Genomic DNA, 25,432 nt, shown 5'->3' with positions numbered 1-25,432 from the left:
AATCCTTTCTGTCCCCCAGCAAGATACAAGAATAACTCCTTCCCTGCCCAAACTGGATCTCCATGTTATTCCTGTATGGCAAAAAGGGATTACAGGCAAGGGTGTTGTCATCACAGTACTAGATGATGGCTTGGAGTGGAATCACACTGACATCTATGCTAACTATGTAAGTCTGAGCGTTAGAATGCTATGGAATAAATTAATCAGTTGTAAATTTGATATACAGACACTCTTCTCCCGCTTGCTGTCTGTTCTGTAAGTCAGCTCCTACAGTACAGAGACTGAAATATTTGCCTTAGGCATAATTTGGAACCTGGTCTGTGTCACAGGAAGCTGAATGTTACTTAGCAATGATAGTGGAGTGGTTTTTTTGTTGGTTTTTCTTTCCCTCAGTGGATTTACTTCCCAGGCATGTTTGTATACAGTGGTTTAATGCTGAATTATTAAAGCTCCGTGAAAAATTTATGGAATTGTTAATGCCCATCAAATTCTGCCAACTTGATTGCTGTCAACATGAGGCACACCAAATAAATAAATACAGACTCTAGAACCCATTTTGTTACACATTTAAAAATGCATATTCTAGTTGTCTGAATTAATTCTTTTTTTTTTGTATTTAAATGTAGGATCCAAAGGCAAGTTATGATTTCAATGACAACGATCATGATCCCTTTCCTCGGTATGACCCAACAAACGAAAACAAGTGAGTAGCCTCCCAGTTGTGTGAAGAGAACAAAACAGTACACTATTAATTTTTGTGTTAGAACATGCAAATGCAGAAATATCTATGTATGTCCCCTATTACAATTATGTAATAAAAGGAAGAATTTGTATAACAGAATCACAGGATGGTTGAGGTTGGAAGGGACCCCTGAAGGTTGTCTGGTCCAAGCCCCTGCTCAAGCAGGTAGACCTAAAGCCAGTTGGCCAGAACCAAATCCAGCTGGCTTTTGAATATTTCTGGGGAGGGAGACTGTACAAGCTCCCTGGGCAACCTGTGCCAGTGCTGGGTCACCCTCACAGTGAAAAAGTGTTTCTTGATGTTTGGAAGGAACCTTCTGTGTTTCAGTTTGCACAAAGATTTGCACGCACCATTGGCACAAACACTGGAACCTAAGGAAATTAAATTCCCAGATGAAGAGCTTCATAATTGTAATCTCCCTATAATGTCCTGAATGTCTTCATATCTTTTTATATGCAAGGTACTGATATGTTGCTGTAAGCTGATGGGAACAATCTGTTCATGTCACCGTGTGTGTTTGTAGAATGATACCTCCCTAAGCAGATTTTTACTTCAGTTCTCTGCTTTGCACTGGGAATTTTAAAAGAATATGTCTCCTATGAAGGGCTCTGGAAGAGACTGTATCTTAGAGGAACGTACCAAGAAACCCATCCCTTTGGGTCAGCTTTTGTAGCTAAGGATGCTGTTTTCCAGTTTTGGCAGTACCTTTTGGACCAATAGAACAGCTTCTAGCTCAGTGCAGGCAATCACAGGTGTAGTCATGCTTCTGACCTCCTCTCATACGGGTATGACACACGGTCAGACACCATGGAGGTTGCATTCACTCCTGGGACAATCTTTCTGTCTCTTCTGAGGCATATGGAAGCTTTATTTAGACCAGATTTGGCCTAAATGTCCTCAAGGTAATAACCTAGGAAGTTTCAAAAGGCTTGAACACAAGACAACCAGATAGTTCACTTAGTGGACTTGTGGAATTTTCTCTGATGCCCTCTCTAGAGCTACCTCTTTGATACTCTGTGGAACATCTTGATGGGTCTGTCACACCTAGGCATATCCATGGTAGTTCAGGGAGGGATTTTGTCCATCAGAAAGAGAAGAGAATGGAGCTCTTTAAAAGCTGGTACACAGAAGATGTCAATTTTGTAAACCAGTTCAGATGCTGCTACTCAATAAAGATACAGTAAGAAACTGATGCACTGGTTCCTTATTGTCTATCAGACAATACAATAGCATCCACAACATAAATCAGTGTATGGGGAAAAAACCCAATCAATCAAAGGATAAATGTCCCATGAATAAGACATTTGACAAATGACATTTCTACTTTGTTACAGCGTTATTTAAGAGCAAGAAGCCATTATCCTCTTGTTCCGATTACATTATCTCTTAAATCTACCTGTATTACCTCTGATCTTTATTAATAAGTAAATGGAATTCAGCCCAGAAGCATTCTAACACTTCATTGAATAACAATCTGTAGTATTATATAATACAACTCTTTTACAATTACACTTATATGAAGGTTTTCTGTATTGTGGAAGAAGAAGCACCTATGGAAAAAAAGAATTGCATAGAAAATAGTCAGTTACAAGAAAAATTTAGCCGTGGTGAGGATACTTTAAATGCTAACTCTCTGAAATCCTAAATAAAAGCTGTTGTTAAAAAAAGAGTATCTAAAAGTGTGATTAAAAAGCTTGTATCATATTTCTGTCTGAAGAAGTTTAGCAGCATTTAGCCCCATAATTTTACGCTACTTTTGCACTCTACTAAAATACTGATATCTAATAGGTCTACGGACTTCAGTGTGACTTAGATTAGGTATTTATCATCTTATGGCAATGATCCTTTGATCATTAGGTAGGAAAATTATGTTGATTGATGCCTAAGAGAAACAAATATTTTTGTATCATGTAGATAAAACTCAAAAGCTATTCAATAGCTGCATTAATTTAAAGGAAGACTTCCACCAAATGAAGAAGGTCATTGCTGAGTCTGTTTGCACATTACGCAGTTATGAGATTATGAGATTATGAGTAAATTATGAGATTATGAGATTATGAGTTACGACGTTATGAGATGTTGTTTATTCTTACTATATTTATTCAGGCACGGGACACGGTGTGCAGGAGAAATTGCCATGCAAGCCAACAACAGAAAATGTGGAGTTGGAGTAGCCTACAATTCCAAAGTTGGAGGTAAGAAAATGAAAATAATTAGATGTCTAATATGAATGGAAACCAGACAGATCCTGTGAAGTGCTGAGTATTTTCAGCTACCATTAATCTGAAATACGGATGATTGGTCCTTCTCAGAAAAAAACAATCTTGCAGTATTAGGCTACAAACACCTGTCTGGCCATAATGCAGTGTTACATCTATACGACAGCATTTCTTGAATGTCAGCATACTCTCTGGAATTTGGTTATCAGTTGAATATAGGTAGAATATATAACAACAGCAAAAACGATGTAGGTGGTGGTGATGATGATGATTATAATAGTAATAAAAATAAAAATAATAACTAAAAATTTAATAATAATAGCAGCAACAACCTATATTGTACCCAGAGATAAGACTGTGTCTTTTAAAGAATGATGGACTCACTTCTTATAATTGGTCATCCTGGAAGGAGGTGGCATGGGGGAGGAGAGGGATTGAGTAGAGTGAAAGTAAGAAGATACAAATTTATACGCACCCTTGCTTGCAGCGTATTGTTTCCATCTACACAATTACATTCAAAAGGTCATGTCAGTCAAGATACTCAAACTGCTGTGGTTTTTATTTCAACAGCTTACTTCTCTACTATCATCATGAGTTAATTTTGAAAATAAGTAGAGTCTTGCTTGCCCGTCAATCAATATTGCCATTTTTTTTGAAGTGGTGACTAAAAGTTTAATCCATTAGAGGTTTATGAAATAGTCATGATCAAAGTATCAGTTGCAAATGGTTATTTAGCTCAGGGGAAGATACTTGTACAGTCCTAGTTTTTCCATTACTCCCTTTTTTCCTTTCCAACAAAGGGACGATGAGTGGCAATTGACACCTATAACTGCTGTTCCTACCATTTCAGTCTTACATTTCTAGGTTCCCATTTACTCTACTGAGCTGTCATAGATGTCAGCTTTGCAGTCTGCCTTTGCCATAATGCATTATGCTGTCATGCTCTGTTTAGATAAAATATCTCACTCATAAGACGAAGATGCCAAATTCAAAGCAAGGCAAAATGGATGAAGCTGCAAAGATGTCTGAACTCCCGCTGTGCCCATATTTTAAGGCACTTGCATCTACAGAGAAGATTCTTCCACAGTTATTTGCATATGCTCAGTGTTCATTTGCCAATGCAAACTACGGATCTGTGTGGTGTGATTTGTCTAGTAAAGGAAAATAACAGGAGGAAAAGCAGTCCAGGAATCTAAATTACCCAGAAATCTGCTTATACCTGGGCAGGGGGAGGAGACAGAATAGAAAAGTTGAGAGAAATTGTAAGCTGTTATATATGACGAGCCTGATTAAGATAGGGATGTAACAAAAATATGTTCAGAGAGCAATGGAAGATAGGAGAAGTCTTCAAAAGATTCAGATAAATTTGGAGAGGCTAAACATTGGAAGGCTTTTTTGATGTTCCAAGCTACACAGGGTTCATTTCTTCATAGGCTTTTTTTCTCCTTTTTTTTTTAAATCCATGAAATGATGCATTACACACTTCTCTTTGACATTAGTTCAGGATGACTTCTTTAAGTGCCTGTTTTCTTGTAGCAATTGCCATACTGGTTAAATCCAGTGGTCCACAGCCAATGCCTTCTCTCTGATAGTCAGCAATAGCTGCTTTAGGGAAAGAAACCCTCACATTTGGAATACCTTTTTCTCTAACCTTCAGCATCAGAGATTGGTTCAACTTTGCATTACAGGGTAAAACAAAACATTCCATTCAAAATTTTTTGTTTTCCATGAAAATACTGACTTTAGTAATCCTGAGTGTTCTGACTAGTCACGTCAATGCCTGGCCCTATTCTGAAACCTTCATTAGTCTCTTTAGTACTTTGTGGCTGTGAATCCCATAGGCTTTTCTGTGCACTGTGTGAAAAATCCCCTTCTTTATGCCAGTTTTCAAAGTGACACCTTTCATTGTCCTTTAACAGTCACCTCTTGTTCTGCATAGAGCTAAGAAATGCGTGTGTATCGATCACCTTTGGCGTAAAGCAGGGTGAATGTATATTCATGCATACCTAACCATAGCACTGTGCTACGGTATTTCTCTGGTGCTGCCATGGAAATCAAATGATTAAGAAGCTCCATTTTACAAAGGACTGGGCTGAGAGTTCCCGCACAGTGACGTGTTGCTAAAAATAGCCTTCTGCCAGGCAGATACATGTATGTGTCTGAAATTACCTTGGGCTTTGCCCTTCAATTTTGTGGGACTGATGATGGGAGCAAGCATGTGCAAGAATAAGAAAGAGTTTATGCAAGAGGACATAATTGGAGTCTGCTTAGGGAAATATCACTGCAGTCATCAAATCCCTGAGTTGACTTAAACAAGCAGGATTTTTGGAGATCACAATGAAAAGACAGCATTTTTTTTTCTTGAACTGTTTTCATCAGTGTGTTGTCAGTGTTCTTCTTTTCTTCCTTATTACATTATTTATCTGCAGAGTTGTCTTTGTCTTCTTCTGTGGGAAATATCTGTACACTACTCTCTGCATTCCCAGTATCTCATTATGTGTTGCAAGCTAGCACCCGGAGCTTGCAGTCATTTCCACACAGGCAGATCTTTGCTCACAGCACGCTGGTATGAGAGAATCTCACAGTTCTGAGCAAACTGAAAAATGAGTATTCAAAATGTTACGAGTTTAAGCCTATCCAGCGTAAGTGGTGGTTTTAGTACCTGAGACACAGGATATTCCTTGCTTCTTTTCCCAGCTTTGTGAGTGATAGTGGAGTAGCAGTGGTTGAGCGGATTAACTCCTTTGTCTGTTTTTGCCACTAATTGATATGAAATAATAAAGCCCAGCTTTATCTCAGAGGTATTATGAGTCTTAGAGGCCAGCCATTTGGGAAAAGAATTATGCTTACAGTCTTTTTTTTCCTGCTTGATAGTATAAAAAAAGAACAAGACACTGAGCTGCAAGGGCGAGGCGGGTTTTTTTCTTTCTCTTTTTTTTTTTTAATAGAACGACCACATTTTGCCAGCTGAGCTTTGGAAAAATCCCCATTTTGTGGAAAATACTAGAAAATGAGTACTCATAATTCACCAACTGCCAGTAATGGTGCAGCTGCTGTAGTACTAACTTGCCAAGTTCAAGACAACCCAGACATTTTTATTGCTTGAAACACAGGCTGAATCCTGACTGCTGTGGCTCTTATATTGCTGCTGTTGCTGGGAGAGCCATGCCATAGTGGGAATTTTGCCAGACTTCTGCTATTTCTGTCCTCCTCTAGCACTGGACAGTGGTAGCAATCCTACTGCAGAACTAGGGATTTGCAGAGCGAGAGATCCAGTGCAGATGAACCGCTGTCTGCCACTGAATTTTAAGTACCACTGAGATCAGGCTTGCTCTGAAGAAGATTAGATCATGCAGTTCCTAATAAAATGTTAATGGCTAGATATCTCTAGCATGTCTGGATTGCTCACAGTAGAAAAAAACGTGGCAGTAAAACAACAAAATTTTTTGTGGTGAAGGTTGAAGAGCTAGTGAAATAGCAGTGTCACAAAGACAGCAAAACCTTAATGACTGTGAGGACAAAGTGTTTTAGTCAGAACCTTCAGAACTACATCTTTGAACTAAAACTCTTAGAACTCTTAAAGATAAAAGTAATGCTGATAAAACCTATTTAATTTTAGTGACATGCTAGCAGTTTGAGAAGTCTTTGTTACAGATTTAACAGAGAGGAAGAAAGAGTCAAGAAAGAGCTCAATGCAATAAGAAAAAGCAGGAACAGTAAGCAAAACATCATCTTTTTGGCTGTCTGTAGGAAGAGAGAAAGAAAGAAAGAAGAGAAACCAAGATTTTGAGAGGGTTTTTTGAAAGTTTGTAGAGACCATTGAGCTCTGCAAATAAAGGGTAAGTGTACTGTTTCACACTGACATGAACTGTCCTGAGTATTACTTACATGAACAGCAGTAGGCTGTGGTTGCAATAGTTATGGATTAATTTTGCTGGAAACTTTAGAAACAGTTAACAAAGACAAAGAAGAGGGAACAGAAAGTAAATCCAGCCTTCTTGTTTCTTTCTGTTAAGGTATACGTATGCTGGATGGAATAGTCACCGATGCTATTGAAGCCAGTTCAATCGGTTTCAATCCAGAACACGTGGATATTTACAGTGCAAGCTGGGGCCCTAATGATGATGGTAAAACCGTGGAGGGACCTGGGAGACTGGCACAGAAAGCTTTTGAGTATGGGATAAAGCAGGTATGATACTTAAGAGAAAGACACAATAAAATGTGGCAGAGAATAGAATTTTAAAATGGTTTATATCAGGGAAGAAATGAAAATGGTTTGTGCTCTCTTTGCTCAAACATAATTGAAAAGGAGGAGATAGATTTTAATAGTACAGGTCAGAGAAATTACCAGCCAGAACAGGACTTTAAAAAAAGCACCATTTTCTAAGCTGGTTTTAAGCTGCCATTCTCCACAGATGAGCTTTCTTTTTCCATCCTTACTTTTGCTGCCTTTGTCTCGCCCTACCCCCACCCTTCTCTGCTGCTTGTTTTGCACTGAACAGTAATTGGATTTCTGCACTGAAAGCCTATAAAATTTAATACAAAATTTCTGCTTTGTGAATATTTTGCTGTATGAAATAGTGATGCATTTTAGCACCTTGTAGATGGGCTGGTATTATGTTAATTGCATTAGTTTATAAATTGGTGTGTATCATGATCCAATTAAAATGAAGATAGTAAAAATGCATGATGAAGAGTATTGGAGACAATGTTTTTACAGTTCTTTTTTATGTTATCCTCTTTAGATCTGGTTGGATGATAAGTAGGGTGCAAACTGAGAGCTACTGGGCATGTATTGATAAACTACTACTGCTCTTGCTAGTCAGGTGAAAAGATATCTGAAGATGGACAGGTACTAATATAGTGAGGAAGACTGAATCAGAGACAGGAGAGGAGACAAATGGAGGGAAGCTTGAAGGACAAAAGCAAAAAGAAAGAGGATTTTGGAAAAAGGGCAGTTAACATTAGCAGACAGAAGGAGAGAAGAAGAAAGAAGAGTCTGACAGCTGACATACATACTCTGAGGGAAGAATGGAGACTGAGAGGAGTGGGCTGGTGACAAACAGAGATATAAGTCCCTAGGTAGGCAGCAAGAGAAGAGGGAGAATTAATGGCAATAATTAGGGAACCAGTGTTCAGTGGTCTTACTCTGAAAAAGCGGGCTATTTGGTGAAGAATGTATCTTTTTTTACAACTGGTTTTATTTCTTAAGGGGAGCAAATTTACCCATTAATTTGTCAGGCTTCCTGTTGCAAGGATCCGGATGGTCTCTGATCTGCTTAAAGTCAGGCAGAGTTGGGGTTGCCAACGACTTTCACCCCTGATGCCTTCATTGCTGGCTTGGTAAAGCACTTAAGCATATGCTTAGCCTTAAGCATCTGAGAGACGTTGGTAGCACTCTAAGTGAAATCAAAGCAGGTGTTTACATATACCAGTGCTTTTCTGGACTGCAGCCTTTATTCTCAAAGGAAGACACTATCTCATTTTCTGTAATTGACATGGCTTGTTCTTCCCATTTTAGCAGTTGTATCACAACGAATACAGCTTACTTTTCATTATATTTAATGTTTTAAGTGCTGCAAATGTCTTAGCACTTGCATGAATAACTTCAAATCTCATCTGAGTGGGATAATAAAAATCTGTATTTCAACAGCTGTTTCCAGTGAATGTATATATATTAATGATGAACAACACATGAACTTTTGCTCTTCACACGAAATGTATTTTTTTCCTCTGAGCACAGCTTAAGACTGGATAGATAGGGTGATACGTGTTTCCCCTATGATAGCTGTGATGGTTTACATGCTGTCAGCTGTCAGCATTGGTTACTTGCTGCTGCTCCCTCATTACACACTGGAGACCAGAGCAGGGAATGAACGTGGTTATGTCTGGAGGCTGGTGGTGCTGGCCCACAGATTTGTAAGAGAAGGGAAGGTTTTCAGTCAGCTGTGCTTGCTGGTGCACTGTGTTTCAGCAAGTGAATGCTAACCATGAAATGCTTTCTTTCAAAAAATAAATTGGTGGAAAGGTCATATCACATACATCATTCATACAGCTTACCCATACCTTGGGTACAGGAAAGGCAAGTGAAATAGACCCTGATAAACTTGCTGTTTCTTAAAAAAAAAGGGCATTTTTCCTAGAAATGTTCAGGACCAAAACATCAGCATGTGGGAAAACTTACTTGGAGCACAGACTCTGTTTTTAACTTAAAAACCTATTCTGAGGAAAGTTGCTGTACCTGGAACACTAAACCTAGACCAGTCAAACTAAGAGATGTACCTTAGGGTGTGAAGTAGGATACCTCAAGTAGCTGGTCTCTTCTGTCTCTGTCCTCTACAGTGCTTATGGAAAATGGTCCTTTTCTACCCGAAAGTGTTTGATAATGTGAGGCTTTTGGGGGGGCGAGGCGGAAAGTGTTGTTAAGAATGCATTACAGAGCCTGAAATCTCTTTAATAACTACTCATTTCCATTTCCTCTAGGGCCGAAATGGGAAAGGCTCCATTTTTGTATGGGCTTCTGGGAATGGAGGCCGTCAGGGTGACAACTGTGACTGTGATGGTTACACTGATAGTATCTACACTATCTCCATTAGCAGTGCTTCTCAGCAAGGCCTTTCTCCCTGGTATGCAGAGAAGTGCTCTTCAACTCTGGCCACAGCATACAGCAGTGGGGATTATACTGACCAAAGAATTGTAGGTTGTTTTTACCAGATTCAGAACAAACATAGAAATGTATTATATATGCAAATAACAAGTGAGAGCTCTTAAATGCTTGGTTTCAAGTGCCTGCTTTATGTTATATGTTACATGCTTAGTGCTTTTGCCTTGAAACACTGAGGGATTTGTAATCCAAAAAGTGATTGTATTCCTGGAACATCTTCTAATGTAAACAATGGTTAAACAAAATCATTGTGTCAATGTAGTTAAATCAGCATGCTGAATTTGTCTGCTGTTTGTGTATGACAGAGATCTCTGCATGAAGTTTGATATGGTCCCATTCTTCAGAAAGGGCAGATGAAGAGAGATTTAGAGTAAATGGAAAAAGAACCTGTGAAGTTAGTGTACCATATGAGTCAGTATCTCTGATATACCTTGCCATTAGCTTTTGTAAGATTGTCAGCCCCCGAATTCCCACTTACGACAGCAACAATAGTGCTTCCAAACCTGTAAAACGTACTCAACAAGCAGACAGAGCAGTCCGTGTGCCTTCATTAACTGTGCAAGAAATAACTTGTACTGAAGAAAATCGCTGTGATAAAATAATGTTGAAGTACCTATAATTTCTGTTCAGCCCTGGTGGATGCTAATTTTACAATAAACTACATTGTTGGGAATTAAAACAATGTCATTCCAAGTTACCCAGGAGATCTGTCCTTCCTAAGTGGCTTCTCTTCATAGCCGAGATGTAGATACATGGGCAGATGAGTTTGGTATTTAATTTCCAAATAAAGCACGTGTTTCATTGCAAATTATAGTTCTTCTGCTGAAGAGGGAGCAGAACACCAATACTAATCCTATGAGTAATTTTCTAGCAAGCAGTAATTTTAAATGTTCTAGGCCCAACACAATGATCTGTTTTTATGATTCACCAGTAAGCCTGAAACATTTATTGTGAAACCTTAGAATAAAATAAGATATTCAGTGTGGGAGTATTTTGTTCCAACACAAAGCGTTTTGATACAAAAATTATAGTTGAAGTAAAAAGAGTGGATTGAAATATGAATGGATTTAAACAGCCATCACTTTTTCTGCTGGTGAGGAATGTATTAATATGCACCAAGTAAAGGATACATGGTTATGTTTGTGAGTGTGGATATGACTGTGTTTACAACTGCTTATTCATGCAAACTGGGTTGTTTGTTTTTTTTTCTGTCAGACAAGTGCTGATCTTCACGATGAATGTACAGAGACTCACACTGGGACCTCTGCGTCTGCACCGCTGGCAGCAGGAATTTTTGCTCTAGCGCTGGAAGCAAAGTAAGATGTCACACAATTACCTTTGAAACTCCTCTCTCTCAGCCACCCCACCTTCCCCAAAATGTTGTCTATTTGAAAGTGGCACCATCTCATGCTGCAGCTCCACTTTTTGTCAGTCAGACTTGCTCAGCCTGATGACAAAAATAAGCAGCTACTTGCCTCAACATCTTCCTAGCAAATCAGATCCAACGTAAGTAAAACGTGATGACCAAGGAATTTTAGTCCATTTTATGCATTGGCAACAATTGTTTACTGAGTTTTGGTCAACTGCACTTAAAAACAGTGAGGCCGCACATCTATCAGGAGAACATAATTTGAAGACAATAGGTTGCAAGATTTTAAATTAAGTCTTCAGTTAATTTACAGAACCTTTTCTGCCAATGATGAGACATAAAATGGAAGGTATCCAAGCTTGACTTTCAGAGCTGGCAGGGAGCAGGCAGGTTCAGATCCTGTAGGGCTGGTAGTCACAATGTATGACTTAGAGAGGGTAAAAAAGAACAGGACAGGAAAGGACAATGGCTTTTTCACAGAAAACACTTCAGGCATTAGGGTGTAGGCTTAGTACTTGAATGGTGTAGGTTCAGCTCTATGTTCTATTGCATACTCCTTTGATGATGTAAACCAAGACATGTAGGGCCATATTTTAAAGGGTAGAGTTAATCACAGATAGAATCAAATACCCAGTGAATTTTCAAAGTCCAGGTCCCATAAAGACTGGTGGGAAATACTAGTTTTGCTAGTTAACTTTAAATGCTTGAATAATTTTGAAGAATTGGACTCTAGTCTTGATAGATACCCGTTCTTCATTTACACAGAAATCTTGTCTACCTGGAGAAGTATTGGGAGGATAAGCATGTGACATGCTCTGTATTTTACAATAGTGGGATGCCATATACGTTCAAAGCATGTTCTGTTGCAGACTAATAATTGAGAGAAAAATTATAGATAGCACTGAAGCAATTAACCAGGAACATTTTCTCAACAGCCCAGATCTAACATGGAGGGATATGCAGCACTTGGTAGTGTGGACCTCAGAATACGATCCACTGTCTGGAAATCCAGGATGGAAAAAGAATGGAGCAGGACTGATGGTCAACAGTCGATTTGGGTTTGGACTACTCAATGCCAATGCATTGGTAGATTTAGCTGATCCCAAAAGGTGGAAAGGTGTACCAGAAAAGAGAGAGTGTATTGTCAAAGACAAAAGCTTTGAACCAAGGTAAGAATTTGCAGTAACTAAGCTTATGTCTATCTTAGTAAAGCCTGAAGGATAGTATTCTGCACAGATTGCTCTGAACCAGACTCAGAGATTTTTTTTTATTCATTTGGTTTTGCCTTACTGTATTCCTCAGGGGCAGGCAAGCAGTGTTGGGTTGCTTGCTTTTTTTAGTGTAAGACTGATGGAAATTACTAGCATGAAGCCTTAACAAAGAATAAGATTATTATGTCTGCTTGTGCAGCCAGCCTATGGATGGATGGTACTATGAGGGTGAACCTGATCAGAGAAGATATGAATGTTTAGTCTGCTATCAGAAGATGAATAAAAAGATACCAAAGTCTCCCAGGGATTTTTTTTAAAAAAACATCTGTAATTGGTCTTAGCAGTTCTTCTCCTGTGACAGGCATAGTATATGTTGAAATCAAGGTGATATATTGAGCTGTAGTCACATCCATAGCACATCTGTGATGAAACACAAGTGTCTCAAAGGCTCACTGAGAAGACTTAGCAGCCACATTCACAAGTGCTCCCAGCATAGTGAGCCTAAACTGAGCTCAACATACAGGTATTTACAATTAGTCACTAAGCTGGTTAATCAATAAAAATATCGAGACCGGTTTTGTCTCCACTTGTTCACTTACGGATTTGTTGTCTAGAAAAAATACAGCTATTTCAAAAATTGATATTATACTGTATAAGTGCACCAAAAATCTGTCTGTAGAAACATATTACAGTGTTTTGGAGTGTCACTGCTTGGTAACCTTATTATTTATGCTATTTTACTGTCAATTTGGTTTTATGAGCTCTCTCCTTTCCACAGAATGCTGGTCCAGTACTGATGTATATAATACTTGCTGTTTATATATTTTTATTGCAGTCCTCTATGTTCCATTATAAAAGCAAAGATCACAAAATTCTGAGTTTAGAATTATTTATGTGGATATTTAGATACCTCTTTCTCATTAGAAGTAATGGAAATTGTGCAGAGAGAGCTATGCACAGTAGCTCTCTGTACAGAGAATGTACAGAAGATGTAAGCTTTTTTTTCTTGAGATGGCGTTGTCTACAAAGGGTTAAAAAGGCTGTGCCTGCTGCAGTATTTTAACTCCGTGATAACAGCTCTTCTGGATATTTGAATGAGGGAACTAAGTATAAGTCCTGTGATGTAGCTGACAGCAAAGACTGTTTTTTTTAGTCTCTGTGGGACAACGAAGTGTTGACAGAAACCCTGGGTTATCAAATTTACTTGCTTGTTTCCAGGTGTGTTGCACAAGTCTGTGTTATGCAGTGCCTGTCACTTGGTCCACTTCAGTATTATCTGTGCTTCCAGAACTTCCCATGATTTTTACTCAAGCATTAAAAAAAAAAAAAATGTAGAATTTGTCTTTACTTCTTCCTTTCTCATCATTCTGAATGGGTGTTAAATGTGTCATTTGCACTTCACATAACGACCCAGAATCAAAAGTTTCTGTAAGTAATCAAAGACCTCCTGTAATTTTGCCAGATTATTGAGAGCAAATGAGGAAGTCATCATTGAAATTCCCACAAAAGCCTGCGAGGGTCAAGAAAACTCCATTGCATCTCTGGAGCATGTGCAGCTTGAGGCAACGATTGAGTATTCCCGTAGAGGTGATCTTCATGTCACTCTGGTATCTCCATCAGGTACAGGATGCAAAGACATGCTTTGTTTGTGTTGCTGTGGTGTGTAACATTTATTTCATTAAAAACCACCTCTGTGTTCTTCAGTGGTTAAAAAGAGCTGAATATATTGTTGGACAAATCTAGTCACCTCTGCCAGGTGAGTGTGAGGACAAAGCATCCTGGGGACTAGAGGACTGGTTCTCTAAAACCCCTTCCCAGCTTTCACATGTTCCAGGTTATTTTTGTGAGAAGAGGTTTGAAAATCATACTTCAGAAGATGAATGCACCGCTTCTCATATATTTTCATTCTGGCAACAGGACCATTCCTGTCAGACAACAAATTATAGTTCAATAATGCTTATCAGCCTTGCTGTGGTTTAACAAACTAATGGAAAACAGGGTATCTGACTCCCTAGATTTCATGTAACTGTGTCTCCCCATTGGTGTATTTAAAAACACAGTACCTCTGTTAGGCACCTTAGGACAATGGTACTAAATGTGCTAGAATATGGCAAGCTATCTTGACAATGCCCTGAAATAACACCATAAGGAAAAAAAAAAGAAAGGAGAATGAATATAAACAACTTTGTAGAGAGTAAGATCTGTTAAATCAACTGATATTGTTAGAAAAAAACAGACAAGCTTTCAGGTATGAATTTAAACATCAGGCCAATCTAATTTACTGATATTGAAGGCTAATCTAGTAATTCACAGATAATAAACCAGTAGAGCCTTGTTCATGTCATTATTGCAGGACCTCCCTAGAGACCAGGGTTAAGATAATGTACATATACTGTATTTCCAAACCGTGCCTTGTCTGGGATATCTTTTAAGTCTAACCTTAATTCCTCCTTTTCTGTGTTTACCTTGTGTCTTATGGGAGCAATGTTGCTGTGAGGTGTTTTACCCTTGACTCTTTGTGCTTTTTTTCAAATTTAATTCCGTCTTAGGTAAGTTTTAGTTTGGGAGTAAATATACGGACTGTCTCTAGGTGGAGATGACAGCAACAGTAGCTCTCATTCTACTTTTATAGAGATATTTCCCTCCCAAGATGCTGTTCTACTGCTAATATGTAGGAAGTATGGCTTCACCTTAGAAAAACACCCCTTTTTGAAAGACTGGCGACAGTAATGTGTTCTTCATCTTTGTATGCATTTCTGTGGGTTTAGCTGAGGTAGCAATAGTCCAGTGCTGCTGCCTCCACTATTGTATCATGTTGCTATCATGGTTAAACTGTTCTTTCCCTTCGTTCTTGCTGTTTTTCCACTTTCCTGCAAAACAGTACTACCAAATGTATGTCATTCCTTTTCTATATTTATGGTGTTACCTTTAAATATATTTATAGCTAGTGATCCGGCTCCCTGGGGCTTCTCTGCTCCTTATTATGTAAATATAGCTCCCTTGCTCTCTCCTTATATGCAAACAAGCACAACAAATTTCCTACTGTGCAGTAGAATCTCTTCCGCTGCAGAAATACTTTGTGAACTGCAGCATTTTGTAATAGTAATAACAATGCAAATGCATTTCACCCTGTTGGAGTTCCATGCTGCAACAATTTACATCCACTCACCAAAAAAAAAAAAAAAAAAAAAATACAGTGATGAATTCAGGGTAAGGCTTTGGTTTCACAATACTGTGTGAGCTGGTTTGCCTTCAAAACTTCCATCTCAGAAGTTTCCTGAACTGTTCATCAGTGGAGAATACTGTTTGTGTCTGACCTCTGTTTGTTATGCTTCTTTATGTGCATCCACTGCTTTTCTGTGTTAGAAATTGAACACTAAGCAAGATGTACCTTTTTAGTGTGACCTAATGTGATAGTTTTTATGCTCTTAAATACTGCTGTGAAACTAATTAAAGAAACCACTGATCAGAAATAGCATGTTTCCCGTTCCACAAGCCACTGTTAAATAGTTTATTTTCCAGGTTACCTATGCACTAGATAGTGTGCAAGCTGAGCAATGTGAAAAGTAAAAGCGGATATGTATGAACAGTCACTATTGTTGATCTTGCACTAACACAGGGACCAACACTGTCTTACTGGCTGAGAGAGAGAGAGATAAATCTCCCAATGGCTTTAAGAACTGGGACTTCATGTCTGTTCACACATGGGGAGAGAATCCAACAGGCACCTGGGTTTTAAGAATTACTGATGTGGTAAGTACGTCGATATGTTAACTGGCTATATTTGGAAGCTAACGCAGATAAAATGATCACTAACCACTACCAAGCATGTTGAATAGTGAGTCTTCTCATAAAGCAAGCTACAACAAGAGTTTATTTATACTAAATATCCATCTGGATTAAAGATTAGAGAAAAAAGATAGGGTCAGGTTTTCTTGTTTTTTACAAAAATGCAAAGGACCATCCTCATTTCACTGACACGTACCTGTCAAAAGAATTTCATGCCTATGTTTTTCACACATTATATGTCACTGAAAGAAATCACTTAATATGTGATTCATGGAGTGACATATGTAATCAAATTAACATATGATTAAGTGCAAATTAGGTTTTTCTGCAGAAAAGAACACAGGACAGATCTAGTCTTCTCTTAGTGTGTGTGCATAATTTTCATTAACTCAAAACCTTTTGAATTAATGAATTTCTGGTGACCTCAGAGATCTTTCTGATGTATACCTTTCCCTAACTTCTTTCTTAGAGTAATTACTGCTGAACAACATTTAAGGATTAAAGCCAAGAAATCTACAGATATGAGATAAATAAGTTTACTAAAACCACCAGGGGATATGGATTACAACAGCGAGACCTCAGAATAAAGCTGTTTGATAGGCAACTGAAAAATCATTCTCTTCAAAGAGAGGGTGATCAAGCACACTCATCTCTGGACAATTTCATTGAAGTTGTCTGTTAATAAGCTTGTCATTAGGGGTCAGATCCTGCCAGAAGCTGAATGCTTCCTATCAGACACTGAGCCTCCAACCCCTATTGGCCTCAAATTGTAAACAGGAGGATAATGCCAAGTACTAAGCAGAAGGACAAGGCAGTAGAAGTAAATATTATTATCAGCAGTGTAGTGTTAATAGTGCAGGCTTATGGATAACCCCATGGTTACAGATACCTGCTCTTTGTAATTAATGTAATGCATTTTTGGGAACGAAGTTAAGAAGAGCATTTTGTTTGTAATTACCTCTCATTTTCCATTTTCAAGTGAGAGGTACCTGAAACTTAGAATAAACGAAGCTTTTTGTCCTCAAGAGGTAATGCACTCTTTCCTCAGCCTGTAGGGTTTTGTGATTCCTGAAATAAGTTTTCACATTAATGACCCTAACTGAAATCACAGATTCCCATGCAGAGTTACTCATAATTTACTTGTCATGTAAATTGTGTATGTAAACTTTGGTATAGACTTCTATTAGAAAAGAAGAGCTTCAGCAGCTGTCTTCAGTCACTAAATGACTGAGCAAAAATTCTGAAAGAAGCTTTGGTAAAATAAAGTTTCAGTGTTCTCTGTGCTTGTCTCTTCCACTTTCCACTATTTAAATACTGCTGCCAAAGCTAATGGACAAAGCATTAGTTGCTCACTTCCACAAGCTGTGTTTCAGATTGCTATTGTATACCACTACAGAATATTATTCCAAATTACTATTCCAGTTGTAACTTTTGTGAGGAAATTGCCAAGAAATGGCTTAGTGAACAAATACTAATAACACAAAATACTACTTTGGTAATTTTTAGTGTTCTGTGTTATGACAAAATTCTATTGATGCTTACATGATTAATTAATAAGTATGTTGTATCAAAATGTGAATATTTGGAGTAGTTAAGCCATTGTATTAAATCCCACTTTCTGATATATCCTGTCTCTAATATATCAGTCTTTTGGTGCTTATAAGTCATTGTCTAAATTTAGATATTGAAAGCCTTATTTATTTTAGTCACTTCTGTCTACTTTACCATCAAGTGTCCTGTTTCCTCTTCTTATGTCCTGAGAACCTCTGCTAATGCCATGCTTGTCCTTTAGTCCAGAAGAATACAAAATGAAGGAAGGATTGTAAACTGGAAATTGATTTTGCATGGCACTGCTACCCAGCCTGAACATATGAAGCAGCCACGTGTATACACATCCTACAATGCTGTGCAGAATGACAGAAGAGGAGTGGAGAAGATGACAGACTTTGTAGAGGTAGTATTACATTAATTTTTTTCCTTACGTATTTTTCACTCTATAAGAAAATTATATTTTTTCCTAGTAAGAAGACACATATTCATTATGTATTCATTTCATCTAGCACCTGGCCACTTCTGAGTTGTGTATTGTAATTTTGTCCATGTCAACAACTGATATTTTTATTACTCTCTGTTTTCATACACCAACATCTAAGAGTTTTAGGATGGTAAGAGGATATTGCGACTAAAGCAGTAAACTCAATAGCTAATGCAGCTGAGTGGTACAAGGGCGAGGAAAACAGCTCTGACAGACACACTGAATTTATGTAATTCTAGTGAGAACAAGTGTTGCATCGAAAAGGAGCTGTGCCTGCTGGAGTGTTTCCAGGGAGTTTGGAAGAAGGTTAGTAAGAAAAGACATGACAAAAGTCAGGGACTCACTGATTCAGAAGGTTTGGTTAAGCAGATATGTTGCTGCTAGGTCCTTTGTCACCCTTCTTTACCTTTCAAGTACAGTGCTCTAAACATACTCCAGGCTTCTGAGAGTGGCAGTGGGTTTCTGGATGCACGGGATGATAGTGTTGTACATTTTCACAATGCTTGATTATGTCAACTTCTTTGGAATACTTTATTTATCACATCACATCAATTTGCCTTGCCATTAAGTAATTAGGATGTCCATAAAGTATAGAGAGATTAACCTTCCTCAGCCAGATTATGAAGGAGAAGATTGAGGGAGACATGATTATGGTCTTTAAATACATTAAATAAGTGTCCACAGGAGTGGCAGCCATGTGCAAGAAAATAAATTGGAAGAAAGTAAAAGTGGATTCAGGAGGTACAGTAAAAACCAGATGAAGTTAAAATGAGTGTTCAGTTAGAAAGGCAATCCTAGTGTAAATGAGGAAGCTATGCAGCCACATACTACAGTGTCAGCATGGGAGGTATAACAGACACTGTTGAAACGAGATCATGCCTCTCACTGACTTCTCTGTACATCTGTATCTGGCATTAGTCTTCCAAGGTTTCCAAGATATATGTCATGGCCACCCATTAGCCATACTTTACTGCCTTTTCTCAGGTGAGATCATCGACAGAAGTTATATGGAAGCACTGGTTCAGTCATTTTCACAAGGGTATGTGGCACAATCAGAGCTGCCATCGCCACTGCATATACTTCCTTCAGTTAGACAGCTGAGGAGCTGTCTCACATAGTACAACCAGAAATATCTCTTAAGGCTGGGACAAATCCTGCTATAAAATGACGTGTTGTATCCTGCCAATGTGGAATCTGAATTTATAATTATATTGTAATTATATTCCTATGTTGTGGGTGGATTTATACAATATAGTCCTTTTGATAGTCTGTTTTGGTGTATAATGGTCTAGTTCTTTTCTAGACGCTAAGTGGCTCCTGAATGAAAAAATAGCATCTACCCACACGTAGAGCTGGAAATCACTAATCAGAGCAAATCTTAATCCAGTCAGTTTTTCATTGACACCTAACCTTTTTTATGCTAATCTGTATTCTAGGACCATACCACACAGGAGAACCTGAGTGAAAAGCCCAAAGTCACAGAAGATACCAGTGGTAGCAGTGACAAAGCAGAAGATAAAATCCCATCAGAGGCTATGCTACATTTACTGCGAAGTGCTTTTAGCAGACAGATGGCTCAGAAGCGACTGCCAAAGAAGGGTGCAAGTGAGAAGTTAAATATTCCATATGAACACTTCTATCAAGCCCTCGAAAAATTAAACAAGCCCTCCCAGTTGAGAGACTCAGAAGAAAGTCTGTACAGTGACTACGTTGACCTTTTTTACAATGCCAAACCATACAAGCATAGAGATGATAGACTGCTGCAAGCCTTGGTGAATATTATAAATGAAGGAAACTAAACTATAGGGTATGGCACTGAGTTGGAAATATTCATTCTCCCCGCCCCACCTGTAGTTTTTTTTCAGTCTGCTGTATGCTCTAGTTGTGTGATTGCTGCTTTGATTGCTTCATATTTAATACACATATCAAGGAGGGGAAAAAACGGGTGTGGGAGGATAAGGCAGTAAACTGATGCTTTTTAGTAGTAGCTTTTTTCAAAGCCTTTCTTCATTACCATCAGAGTAGATTTGCCCCCTCAGGCATGAAATGCAATAGTATTCCCCTGAAAACTCTAATGCTCTATTTTAAACAATTTTCATGTTACTTTTTCTTCCACCCTATTCACTTAGCATGCAGTAGGATTCAAAACCTGAATTACCAAGCAGTTTTGAACCGAACTGCAAAAACTATGGGGATATACTCTCATCCCTGCATTTGTAATGAATATTGCAGTCTTTCTTATATTTGGCATTTATTCCAGATTTAACACTTGCAGCCAGTACTGCTTCCGTCATAGGTTTTTTGTTCCTTCTCCAAACAGCAGTGCTCCCTTTCCCTTCTGTTCTCCCGTAGAGGAGCAGCTGGGAGGCTGAAGTTGGACTGGAGCATCAGTGAACACTGATGAAGTTATGCACCATTTAGACTACAGACAGACATACACTAACATAAAAGAGGCCCAGATGAGGCATCCCAGACTGTGGGATGGCATTCTCACCACCTAACTTTAACTACCTAAGTGAAGTGCCTGAATTATGAGCCTAGTCTTTCTAGGCTGTACGTAGTTAATGAAGGCAGAGGCTCCTATAGATAGCACTTCAGAGCACTTGGCTAGTCTTTACACTGGTTCTGAGTTACCTGATAGAGTACTGATCTATGTGTATCAACTGTATGAGCTTTGGGGGACCAATCTCCTACCTATGGAACCTCAGTGACATTTCTAAAGTTAAATGGTATAAATGCCTTCTGAGATGCCTATGTCTGCAGTGGTCAGGAGAACAAAGCTGAGATCACTTTGTCCTTTCCTTGAACTGTGACCAAGGTGAAATAGAAAGGATAACTGTACCAGCAAAGTCCACTTAAAGACTGGATCTTGGAGTATCTGTGGTGGATTGTAACATTTCCCAAACATCTAGGAAATTAAGGCAAAATGGATGGGAGAGGTGTGAGATTAAAAAAAATACCCTGAGAAGGGACTCGGAAATGGAGGGAAAGAGCACATGGGATGTGGAGGAGGGAGAGGAACAGAAGGAAGGAGAAGCTGGGAGAGGAGGAAACAGAAGTGGCTGTCAGAAAGCGGCAAGGGCTGGCGGCTCCCTAACATTAGCAGTGTACTAGACAAACATTTTTCCACACATACCTCTTTAAAGCCAGAGTCAAGATTGACATATTATTTTGCTTTTCATAATTAAAAAAAAATAATGCAGTGTTGGATGTCAGAAATCAGAGGGGATCTAGAACAAGGAAATGAAGATTCTCAGGGGATAGTTATCTCATTGCAGTGCTAAAGAGAATCAAAGCAAGTGCTGACTGGTTTGTACTTTTTCTTTCTCTCTCATCTACTATAGAAATGTGTTTTCCAGACATTCTAGAAATATTTGATTCTCCTACACTGTCTATTCCTTAAAATGATGCAAGTGTCTCCAAGACAGGAATTCAGCATTTTGCTCATAATTCATCAGTTCAGATAGAGATTTTTCAAACTTCACACTAAATTCTGTAATTTAAAGGTAAATCTATTTACTGTAACAGCACTGAAGTCTTCTTTGATGGAAAAAGGGACTGCTTAAAGACAACTTTGACAATTGTCTTACCAAACTTGAGATTTAAAAATCTCTGCTTATTTATTTTTTGTGATGGTTTCATGCCTATCTTGGGCTTAGTCTGCTTTTTTGCCAGCTTTAAATAGATTGAGCTTAGTTGATTTGAAGAATTCTTCTATATTTCTAGTCCAGACTTCAAAGATAACAACTCCACCATTGAATGTCTCTTATACTGAATCGCTCCCTCTCTACTAAGAAATTTGCTTAGAATGAGAAGTGATTAAAAAAATCCCTGCGAGTAGTCCAAATCAGAAAGCTTTCTTGTGCTGTCCCTTCAACACACAAGCTTTCTGGCAATACATAACTACTGAACAAGCAAAATGTAAAAATTTCTAATTGCTGCTATTGCAGAGTGAGAGCACTAACTTATTTCCACTAATGTTTAATTTGCAGAACTAAGAGTTAATCTCCACGATAAATATTCCCCTCTGGTGAGGTAGGACCACTTTTAGTCTGTGCAATGAAGCTCAGAGGCTGGTTCCCTCAGGTAACAGCGATTTTAGCGAGTCCTTGTTCAGGTACGTTACAGCGAGGAAAGTACTAGCAACATTCAATCAGCCCCTGAAAGAAGTTTTCAGATTAAACGGGTACAAAACATAGGACCCTCCTTTGTTTTAAGCTCCGTTCCCATGTTGTAGCCAAAGTTTCATTAGAGGACAAGTTTAAAATCTCTCTTTTGAATGTTTCCAACCCAGAGTAGATTGTACAGGAGTAAATTATTTTTATTGTTAGTCTTTCCTTGGTGCCTGTGTGGGTTTTGTGAAAAATGTAAAAGGAAAAAACAATGTTTTCTCTCAGAATTTTAAATTATATTTTCGTTACAGGTATTTATAATATAGCAAAGATTTTATTGAACAGACAGAATTTTAAAAGGCATAATAAATTATATTAAAGAACCAGATTTTTCTTGGGAAAGAGACAATTTCATCCAATAAAGGTATTTTTTAAAAGGCATGTTCCAACAGCAACCGCAACATGTATGTGATGTGATGTTAAAATTTGTCTACTAGTAGCATAATACAGTGTGTTAGCAGAGCTCAGAGTGTGTGGTCTTAACATTTGTAAAGAAAACAGTAAGATGAAGTCAAACCATTGACTTAAAAGGACTGAGAAATATAGTTTAGAATTAAAAATAAGGGCTTGAGGAAGTAACAGGGGGTTGGGTGGAGAAAATGTGCAATTTATTGAAAATGAAGACTTGCAGAGGATTTCTTCACCAGGAATGCTGGAATGCTTACTTTTCACAACTGCAGCCGAAGTAAGATTTGCTGCGGACATCAGTGACAGCAGCACTGTCTGTAATTCAAACCCGCTGGCTCCGAATTACAAAGTTCTGCCTATTTCACATACAGACGTGTGTGTCAGAAGCACTACAATGAAATAGTACAGTAGAACAAGTCGGGGTCAAATGAGATATGCAGGTCTTCACTTTCTTGCATCAAAGCAGCAGCAGTTAAAATATTTGTTGGTTTTTTTACCCTGCTACTCGCATTTCAAGCCGGTAAAGAAACAAGCCCTTATATACCCTTATATACTGGAGATAGTTGTGGAGAACTGCTTTTTAGGAGTAGCTGTTTGCTGGTCCGTACTGAGAAGTGGGCTCTGTGGGGACCATGTAGCCATGCACACACTTTGGGGTGTTCCCTGGGCTGCTCCAACCTACGCTGATGCTCAGACGTGACCAGAAGGATGGAGCCCTCTCCATGAAACCCCCTTGTCCTGCTGTTAGGCTGAAAGGACATCATGTCTGAGCAAACACTGCGGAGATGTACGAGTCTGCTTGCCAAAGCTCTAACTTCTTGAGGACTTATGGATCATACTTAGATTTAGTTTGCTTCTCAAGTCTCAACTAACTGCTGCTCAGTTAACAAAACCTGCTTTGTCAAATGCTGTAAGGTTAATTAAAACTTTTTTTGTGCTTTCAATAAGCTACTTTTCCATAGCAGAAATACCTTTAGTAAATGTGCATAGAAAACAGCTTTCTGAAGGAGCATAAAAAAAGAAATCTAAGTCTACATTCAAGCAATATTAACTAGCTTCTACAGCAAACAATGGATTTTCTCTCAAGTTGGCTTGCTTTTTAAATGTCACGCTGCATTTGAACTTCCTAGCCTTAGCTGTTTTGGGTTATCCAAGCAGAGTCTCTGATCAGTCATACCCTGTAGCTCCAAACTTGGATATTTAGTTTTCAAAAGAAGTGTCCTCTTTCTTACCTCTCCCAAAGTCACTTCAATTTGAAAACAATCATAAGCATTTTCAGTAAAAAGAAAATTATTTTAAGAGAGAAAAGGGGACTTTACAAATACAATACTAGAATTATGCTAGTATCAGAAATTAGGAGTGGATGTAGTCTGTTTATGAAAACAGCATATTCACGGGAAGGGGAAACATCCGAAGGTTACTTATGAGCTTTTACATTTCTTACGTGCATATTGCACCGCGGAGGTGACAGCCACGCTTAACTCCATACGCGTCAGAGCAACAGGAGGAGCACTGCTGTCCCTCCTTCTGCAACAGCAAACCAACCTCTGCCACTGCAATTTTCCAAACTTTACAAACCTAAGCATAGTTGGCTCCTGAATTAGTTCACCTCTGAAAATAATTATAGTTTAAAAATTAGAGGAAAAAACCTGGTCATCATTATGCAACACCACTTTTGTGTTTATGTAGATACAAAATATCTGCACAGCCTAAAACCTTTCAGTCTGATCAAATTTTTCCTTTCAGGAAGTCCATTTCCAGAGCTCCTAGGAACCATGCCATTCACAACAGCATTTTAGAAAGGGACAACTCTAGAAATGTGTGTTTTGCTCTGAATCAATTACTTGGCTAGCTAATATTTCTGACTGCAGACTGAAAAGGCTCAAACTCCAACCCTACTAGGCACTAATAGAGATCATTTCAGTAAACATTTTTCTTTTAATGACACAGGTACTCATTAAAAATATTGCTTCTCTTGTTGCCATTTATGAGGATAATGTAATCAGAAAGAAAGAGAAATTTTGCTTCCAGTGATGCAGTAAATGCCCAGTGGAAAAAAATAGGTCAAATATGTTCCAAGTTCCACTAAGATACCAGAGAAAAATAAATAGATAATGTGAATATGGGTAGTTATCAGGAAAATATATCTTAATGGTTATATCATTTCAGCTATTTGACTACCTCCAATCAAATGTAGCTGAGCATACATCTCTTTCTTTCTGATGTCATATTCTTTCCCTAAAACAAATGAATTGGTTGCTGTTACATGTACCATTTTGTTTGACTATGCCCGCGTTATCAGTCCATGTTTCAAACCATAAACATGCAGGGTAATACAGTGCCATATATTCTGATAAGGAGATGCACTTAGAACTAAGGACGTGCAGCTTTGCATACGCTGATCCACGAAGCGCTCAAGTGAAACAGCCCTGTAACGGTTAGACAAGGAGGAGAGCCATATGCCAGCTCCATTAGACCTAGCGCATTAGTCCTGCGCTTCGGAATAGCGATAGTGTGATGCAGAGCATCGCAAATCCAGGAAGTCAAGGCAATGTTTGGTACCACAGTTCAACGGGGAACTCGGTTACCCTCATGCTAATTCGCAGTTTGTGAGGGACCTGTTAAAAACTGAGGATTTAGAAAAAACCTGTAGCTATTAGTTTCTCCTCTTTTACACTGTATTTCAGTTACCCCACTTTAGAGTGGTGCACCAATGAAAGTTCTCTGAAAATACCTCTAGATACTAAAAACACTGCTTAACCAGTGGCTTACACCAGGTTGTCTGAGGTCAACGCAATTCATTGCTTATACCTTTACATGAAA

General features: G+C 38.5%; 1 protein-coding gene across 3 annotated transcripts in view; it reads left to right on the top strand.

Moving 5' to 3' along the window:
- The window catches only part of PCSK1 (proprotein convertase subtilisin/kexin type 1), a 30,328-nt gene extending 7,769 nt beyond the window's left edge, over positions 1 to 22,559 (top strand). For 2 of the 3 annotated variants that reach the window (XM_072859387.1, XM_072859390.1), the window contains exons 4-14: positions 20 to 166; positions 627 to 703; positions 2,849 to 2,937; positions 6,978 to 7,150; positions 9,445 to 9,657; positions 10,841 to 10,941; positions 11,930 to 12,163; positions 13,668 to 13,825; positions 15,825 to 15,958; positions 17,787 to 17,948; positions 19,466 to 22,559. In XM_072859387.1, coding sequence (XP_072715488.1) covers positions 20 to 166; positions 627 to 703; positions 2,849 to 2,937; positions 6,978 to 7,150; positions 9,445 to 9,657; positions 10,841 to 10,941; positions 11,930 to 12,163; positions 13,668 to 13,825; positions 15,825 to 15,958; positions 17,787 to 17,948; positions 19,466 to 19,828 — 1,851 coding nt within the window. In that variant the 3' untranslated portion in view covers positions 19,829 to 22,559. The remainder of the gene's footprint in view (positions 1 to 19; positions 167 to 626; positions 704 to 2,848; positions 2,938 to 6,977; positions 7,151 to 9,444; positions 9,658 to 10,840; positions 10,942 to 11,929; positions 12,164 to 13,667; positions 13,826 to 15,824; positions 15,959 to 17,786; positions 17,949 to 19,465) is intronic. The other variant, XM_072859388.1, reaches the window with a different exon arrangement.
- The last annotated feature ends 2,873 nt before the right edge of the window (positions 22,560 to 25,432 follow it).

The sequence above is a fragment of the Ciconia boyciana genome, chromosome 4, assembly GCF_034638445.1.
Source record: "Ciconia boyciana chromosome 4, ASM3463844v1, whole genome shotgun sequence".
Lineage (NCBI taxonomy): Eukaryota > Metazoa > Chordata > Aves > Ciconiiformes > Ciconiidae > Ciconia > Ciconia boyciana.
Note: the sequence above shows the minus strand (reverse complement) of the source record. Positions and strands in the feature narration are given on the sequence as shown.